The 7,624-nt window shown below is 45.6% G+C and overlaps 1 protein-coding gene across 1 annotated transcript in view; it reads right to left on the bottom strand.

Annotated features, from left to right (window-relative positions):
- The window catches only part of BPTF (bromodomain PHD finger transcription factor), a 146,424-nt gene that overhangs the window by 133,259 nt on the left and 5,541 nt on the right, over positions 1-7,624 (bottom strand). Inside the window, exon 2 of the mRNA XM_010856556.1 lies at positions 49-276. Within this exon, the coding sequence (XP_010854858.1) occupies positions 49-276 (228 nt within the window). The remainder of the gene's footprint in view (positions 1-48; positions 277-7,624) is intronic.

The raw sequence follows: 7,624 nt of genomic DNA, 5'->3' as shown, positions 1-7,624 counted from the left end.
GGAAGCGGGTGGAGGGAGAAGGCTCAATCCGAATTGCTGGGGCCCCACTCCGGATCGCCTTCAGCCGCCATCTTGTTTCTTCCCTCTCGCTCGGTGACTGGGGGAACCGACAGCGGCCGCAGGCCCGGAGCGCGGTCACGTGAGCTGCGCCGCCGACGAGCCTGGGACGGAGCGAGGCCGCGCGGCGGCCGCTAGGGGGAGTGCGGGAGCGCCGGGTCGGGGGCGGGGAGCCCGGGGCGCCTCCGCGCGGCTTGGCTAGACCGCGGCCGCCGGCGGCTGTGAGGAGAGGGGCGCTCCCTCGCGAAGTGCCCCGTGTCGAAGGCCTCGGGAGTCTAAACTCACGGGGCGTCCTTCCCGCGTGTCCTCTTCCCCGGCTAGGAGACGAGGGCAGGGAAGCCCCAAATTGGTCCCCGTCTTGTCCCCTTGGGGGAAATGATGCTGAGAGAGCCAGAGGGTATCGCGCCGCGACGGGGCGGGGCGAGGGGCTGTGCAACTCCAGCGACAGAAGGGACAAGGTGAGAGCCAGCAACGGAGGGAAGTTACCTGGGGACTGTGAGACGAGCCCCCGAACTGTGAAACTCCGAACGCTTGGCTCGTGACGGTCCAGGAATTGATCCCAATGACAGCTGCTGGGGTGGGGAGGGGTTGGAGGGGGCGCTGTGCTAGAAGCCCCGCCCTAAGCTGCCAGACCCTGAGGGAGGGTCGCTCTGAGACTCGGGATAAAATCCCCTCCCAAAAAGCCTTTGATAAACTTCAGAAAGCAACTATATTCCAGCCTCCTCCACCTTTGCCAGTGTCCCAGCTAGAAATTCGACCACCTCAGAAAGAGCTTTCTAATTTCTTCCTTGCTGTAGAAAGGATAACTTCTGTCCTTATACCTACTTTAAAATGTTGGATGTTTGAGTTATAGGGAGATAATTTTAATCTCTACCTGACAAGTAACAAAGTCTCGGCTAAACCCAGGGGACGAATCATGAGGATGAAATTTTAGGCATCCCGGGACCAAAGCTGGGCTTCTCTCGTAGCTCAGTTGGTAAAGACTGCCCGCAATGCAGGAGACCCGGGTTTGATCCCTGGGTCGGGAAGACTCCCCTGGAGAAGGAAATGGCAACCCACTCCAGTATTCTTGCCTGGAGAAACCCATGGACAGAGGAGCCGGGCAGGCTACAGGCCATGGGCTCACAAAGAGCCTGACACGACTTAGCGACTAAAACCACCACCCACCAGGGACCAAAACAGAGAGACAACTCGCAGTGGTCTGGGGCTAAGACCCAGACTGTATTTTATAATGTATTAATATTTATTGAAACATGTGACCACAAAGAAGTGATTTGTGTTAACAGGATTTGTGTTAACAGTTAACAGGATTCTAAAAAAAAAAAAAAACAGGATTCTGTCCACCAAGTGAATTATTACAGTGGAGTTAGAAGGATAGAATGCATACGTGAAATGAAAATGAACATACAAGCATTAATGGCCAAATTCACTTATTCAATTTATTAATAGTTCCATCGAGCGACAAGGGTGGCAAACTTATATGCCTTCAGAAACCATGTAATTAATGAAAGTAAATCAAGTAAGCAAGGTGTGGATTTTTCACAGATGGAAGTGCCTTTGTTTGAAGAGGGCAGCTTTGGGAATGTGGCCTGAAATGGTCAGATCTTCAGATTTTTTTAAGAGAAGCTACACATGTGCATTGCACACGAATCTTTTGGTTTTTAAATGTTGACAACTGTCAATGAAAAAGATATACTTCAGATTAATCAAAATGAATGCAGTTCATCTATAGCCCAGAACCTACAAGTCTGCAACCTGTATCCTGCACTATTTAAAGTACAGTGCTAGGACTAGAGAAACCCACAGGAAAGCAAGGAAGATTCAGCACAATGAAAAATAAAGACTACATTTGTAAAATAAATAAGTACAGTGCTAGGGACTTTCCTGGTGGTACAGTGGATGAGAATCCCCCTGCTAATGCAGAGGACATGGGTTCAATCCCTGGTCTAGGAAGATTCTAGAAACCACAGTACAGCTAAGCCCATGCACCAAAACTACTGAGCCCACATGCTGCAATTAATGAAGCCCCTCTGCCTAGCTCCACAAGAGAAGCCAGTAATGAGAAGCCCGTGAGCTGAAATGAAGAGTAGCCCCCACTTACCACAGCTAGAGAACGTCAAAATAAATTATTAAAAAAAAGTACAGGGGACACAGGTCTATGGCTGGGCCAGGAAGATCTCATGCCTTTGGGCTCCTAAGCCCGTGTACCACAACTGCTGAGGCCCGGGCACCCTAGGGCCCGTGCTCTGCAACAAGAGAAGTCACCACAATGAGAAGCCCACACACCACAACTAGAGAGAAGCCCCCGCTCTTGCAGCAACCAAGACCCAGCACAGCCAAAAATAAATTTTTTTTAAGTACAATGCTAGGTACTTAAATACAAAGATATTTAAAATGGTGACAGCCTTCAGAGCCTACAATCTAATTGCAGAGGAAACATATTTTAAGATAGATTCCCATTATTATAAGTGATCTAGAGATGATGTAAAGTATATGGGAGAAGGCGTGTCGGTTATATGAAATACTATGCCATTTTATATAAAGACTTGAGCATGCTTGGATTTTGTTATTTGGGGGTGGGAGGGTGTGGGGAGAGCTGTCCTAGAACCAATTTCCTGAGGATACCCAGGGACTATTGTAAATAGAATCCTAGCTCTCAGGCTCTTAGCTTCCAGCTGCTTCAGTAGGCATGCATTCTCTGTCATTCCACGGTTTCCTAAAGTCAGATGCTTCTGGTTGTTGGGGTTCACAGTGGGGTCAGTGAATCTGATCAGACAGCCAGTTTCTTACTTCACTGTAAAGTTAGTTCCTTAGTCAGATGCTGTTATGGACTAAATGTCTGTGTCTCCACAAAATTCGCAAGGTGAAATCCTCCCCGCGAGTGTGATATATTAGGATATGGTGTCTTTGAGAGGTAATTGGGATTAGGCGAGACTGTGAGGGTGGAGCCCTCATGAATGGGAATATTGCCCTCATAAGATTATGATAGAGCCTGCTTCCCATCTCTGCTCTGTGTGTGAGCAGAGCATCTCACACACCATCTCTGCGTGTGAGGATATAATGAGAAACAGGTAGTCTGCAGACTGAAAGGGGGCTCTCGCTAGAACCCAAACACACTGGCATCCTGATCCCAGACTTCCTGCTTCCAGATAGTGAGAAATAGATTTCTGTGGTTAATAAGCCACCCAGCCTATGGTAATTTGTGATAACAGTCTGAACTAAGACAGATGCCATAATGTATAAGATACCATGGTGGTGAATAAGGTATTCAGTAAACCCATTTAAGACGAGGATGGTAAAAGCATAGCTGGTAGGGGGGAAAAAAAAAATTCAGTGTAGACCCCTTTCCAATGAGGTTGACTCACTGTACCTACCATGATAGAATTAATACATGATAGTGATTCCTTCTATTAATAAAACGGGCATTCTGCAGTGGGAACGGTCAGATACTCCTTGTCGAGAAGCATGTGATGAGCTCGTGACTCCAATAAGCAGGCTAGGGTTGACTAGGAAAGAGCTTCATCCACCTGATCAGTCATCTTGTTCACTAATTTATTAGGGCTTCTTTAGCAGTGGAGACATTTTGATAAATATTCATATAGGATGCAATTACTCTCACTTCCTAAGTCTATTTTAAAAGGTTTATCTATGTCTATATCCTCTCTCCCAGACTGCCTTGTCACCAGCCTAAGTCCCTACCCACCGGGCCCATGAATTGGTATAGTCTTTCTCAAGGAAAAGAGAACCCAAGAGTACAGCTCACAGCTTATGCCACTTCCAGGACCATTTTCAAGACCACCTCCAACTGCAGCTAGAACACTTTAGCAGTCCACTCCCAGCTGATACCATCTGTTACACCAAGTTCAAATGTCTTGCTTAGTCACCTAGTCACGGGAGTTTCCATAAAGCCATGGATGTGACTTGAGAGAGGAGCGGTGGTAAAATGGGAATACAGGAATATCTCATTTTATCATGCTTCACTTTACCATGCTTTGCAGTATAGATACTGTTTTTACAAATTGAAGGCCAATGTGGCAAGTAGCTGGTATGTCAGCTCCCACAAAGTGGGCTAATTCCATCTGAGAGGGACTGTAGGTTGGGTGAGATACAACACAGAGAAGTGAACGTGCTTTAACTTGGACTTGGGTAACTTGGAGAATGATGTATTACAGACCTGCAGTTAAGACTCAGAAAGTCAGCCCAGGAGCTGGTTTAGGAAGGAAGATATTAGCTCTGTGACCTTATACAAGTCACCCTGACTGGGCCCCAGTTTCCTCATATACAAGTTAAGGGGGCTGGATTAGATCTGTGCTTTACAACCCTTTCACATTACAGCACCCACTGAAAATTAGAAGGGTTTAATGAGTGTGATAAAATATTATAATGAAAATTGAAAATATAGCATTCACAAGTGAAAGTCGCTCAGTTGTGTCCGACTCTTTTCGACCCCATTTACTATACAGTCCATGGAATTCTCCAGGCCAGAATACTGGAGTGGGGAGCCTTTCCCTTCTCCAGGGGATCTTCCCAACCCAGGGATCAAACCCAAGTCTCCCGCATTGCAGGCAGATTCTTTACTAGCTGAGCCACAAGGGAAGCCCAAGAATACTGGAGAAAACAATAAATAGAGAATTTGTTAACACTTTACAAAAAAATATTTTTGTTAAATGAGAAACTTGAATCCTGGTATCTAATTTCATATTCTCAGCTTTGTGTTTTAAATAGCTCATTCCTGGTTGAGACTCTTGAACAGTGATCTCATTAAATGACAAGAAACTGCAGCAGTAGGTGATACAAAGAAATTTAAACCATCTTCTATAACCACTCATTTCCAACAGTAGAAATTATATTGAAGTTATGTTTAATGCTCTCCCTTTTCTTTCATTGACAAACGTGCTGATAAAATTTCTTGTGGATTTTCGATCCAATCAGACTTGTTCATAGCTAGTATTTCAAAACAATGATGAAGCCCCCACTTACAGGACACAGACACTTTTACAATAGTCACTTCACAGTTTGGACATCATTTGTGGCACATCAGCCACAAATAGACAAAATTATCCAACATAGAAGTATGTGAAGATGGAGTTTCTGAGCTGTGAGCACCAGAATCCCCACCACACACACTCACTTATTCACAGCTTCCTACCTGCCAGATTGCTTCTTGGGGACCTGGGACACGAACTCCTCCAGCATCTCTATCTAGGTAATGATGTGCCCTGCATCTGGCCATCAATGATGGCCTCTTGCTCAGTCTCAGAAACAACCCCCACCCCCACCTGCCAGCCCCATGTAACACCATCAGAGGATGAGGCTGTAGTGAACAGGAGTCCAGAGGCTCCAGTCACTGTAGGGACTGGGAGGATGAACATCCCCGTCCCCCACCATCCAGACCTCATTCACTGTGCACTGGTGTGTGTCATAGCTCCCTGGTTCAGCAGGTCTGGATTAGACCGTCTCTATGGTTCTTTCCAATGCTAGCATCTATGATTATGATCCTGTGATGCTTCTTATTTAGGAGGCTGGATTTGGCTTACTGGTGGGAAAATGAGGTGGAAATATCTCGGAGACAGTTTGAAATGTGGACCCAAGCTCTCGCGAGGTTGAAACTGGAGGTATAATTTGGGAGCCAGCCTCACTGAGATGAAAACAGCTTCCCCAAGGATGAATTAAACTATGAAAGACAGGGCAGAGAAAAAAAAGAACACCTCATATAGACCTTGGAAAATCATTTGCATTTCAGAGATGGAAGAGAAGTCTATTCGATGATGTAGTAAATGTTCAGTCAGTACCAGCTTTGGAGTGAGGCATAGCCAAATGGAAGCTAAGTGCTGATTGAGTACTGTGTCCCAGACTTGCGAACCTCAAATCTAACTTTTCCTTGACTGCGTTGACCACTCTCCTCGGTTTCTTTTGTGGACTTATCTCCTTCCACCTCCTGGCTCCAATGGCATTATCCTCAGGCTTCTGTCCTACTTACACATTGCCTGGACACTCTCCCTGACTTCTGTGACTTCAGTCACCACCCAAGAAGCTCATGTTTTCCAAGCCATCATCTCTTGTCCAAACTTGTGCTCTGATCACCTCAAGCGATCATTTGATTAGTTTACTTACTTCCCTAGTACCAGAGATAAAAATCCTCTGAATTTAAACACAAATATTCTGCTCACCGTCAGTCCTCATTTAAGGAGAAACACAGCCTGGCTCCAGCTGAGAAAACAAATGTCATTTGGGCACCTAAATAAAACGCTTGCACCTTTGGAAGTATTCTGGGCATTGAGTTGGGGTCACCAAAGTGGGATCACCAACAAGATGGGGTCACAAACTTATCCCAATTTGCCAAGGACTTTCCCAATTTTAACACTTAAGAGTCTTGCATCCCAGGAAATCTCTCAGGTCCAGGCAAACCTGGTGGTTGGTACCCCCACCCCACCATGGAGGTATGCCCACTGTAAACAGAGACGGTCTGGAAAGAATGACTGGGTCTATAAGTGTAGACATCTTATGAATACTGGAGTGGCTGGGGAAAGCAGACCTGGTCTAGCTACTCCCTAGGGCCCCTAGAACATTTGCAAAGGTCTGCAGGAGCAGGTGGGGGCAATGAGGCAGAGAAATTTGGGTACGAGTTAAACCCACAAGCTGGAGATGCCAGGGGACTTTTGGAATATAATTACATAGCCAAGATGACACCACATACACAATTTGTCTTTTTTTTTTTTTTGCCATGCAACTTGTGGGATCTTGGCTCCCTGACCAAGGGATCAAACCTGTGCCCCCTGAAGGGGAGGCACAGAGTTTTAACCACTGGGCCTCCAGGGAAGTCCCTGTCTAGGGCTTTTGTATCTGTAATTCTACAGTACACTTTCACAATTTAATGGCTTCGTAATATTCCAAGAAGATTCTGAATTTTCTTCCATTTTTTTCCTATTACAAAGAACACTTCGTGAATGTCTTTGTACTAAAAGGGTTTTCTGTATTAAAATATTTTTCAATAGTAACTTAAAATTATCATTGATGGAACATATACATTTTGAGATATTATCTCATTTAATCCTTTATATTAAAGCACCTCTGTGGAGCAGATATTCTTTTCCTTAGGTAGGAATTGGAGCCCAGAGGCTATGTCATTTGCCCACAGCCAGTGCATGATGAAGCCAGGACGCGAAGCCAGCACCACTCTACATCTTTTTAAATATGCTGCTGATGAATTTTGATTAGTTCAGGGCCACACTGTTGCTTGCCTAGGTGTGCTGCACTGAGCCTCCTGAGCCTTGCGTATGTATCTCTTTATTTCTGGTTGTATGCGTTGCCCAAGTCATCACGTGTGTCTCTCCTTTGCATTTCTCCCACTGTGTTGATTTAATATTTACTTGTTTACACATTTGTTCCACCTGCAAGCGGGGGAAGCACACCCCGAGGGTAGAAATGCACTTATGTATCTCCTCCCAACGTACCCAAGCAGAATGGAGTAGAGACGAGAGATTTGTTGTTGAATGTGCAGGAGGAGAATCAGTGGTAGTTTAAGAGTGAAGGATTATTACAGGATTGAAGGGACTGGAACATCTTG

The sequence above is a fragment of the Bison bison genome, unplaced genomic scaffold (assembly GCF_000754665.1).
Source record: "Bison bison bison isolate TAMUID 2011002044 unplaced genomic scaffold, Bison_UMD1.0 scf7180017864371, whole genome shotgun sequence".
Classification (NCBI taxonomy): domain Eukaryota; kingdom Metazoa; phylum Chordata; class Mammalia; order Artiodactyla; family Bovidae; genus Bison; species Bison bison.
The sequence above is the reverse complement of the archived record's forward strand: the minus strand, read 5'-3'. Positions and strand labels throughout refer to the sequence as shown.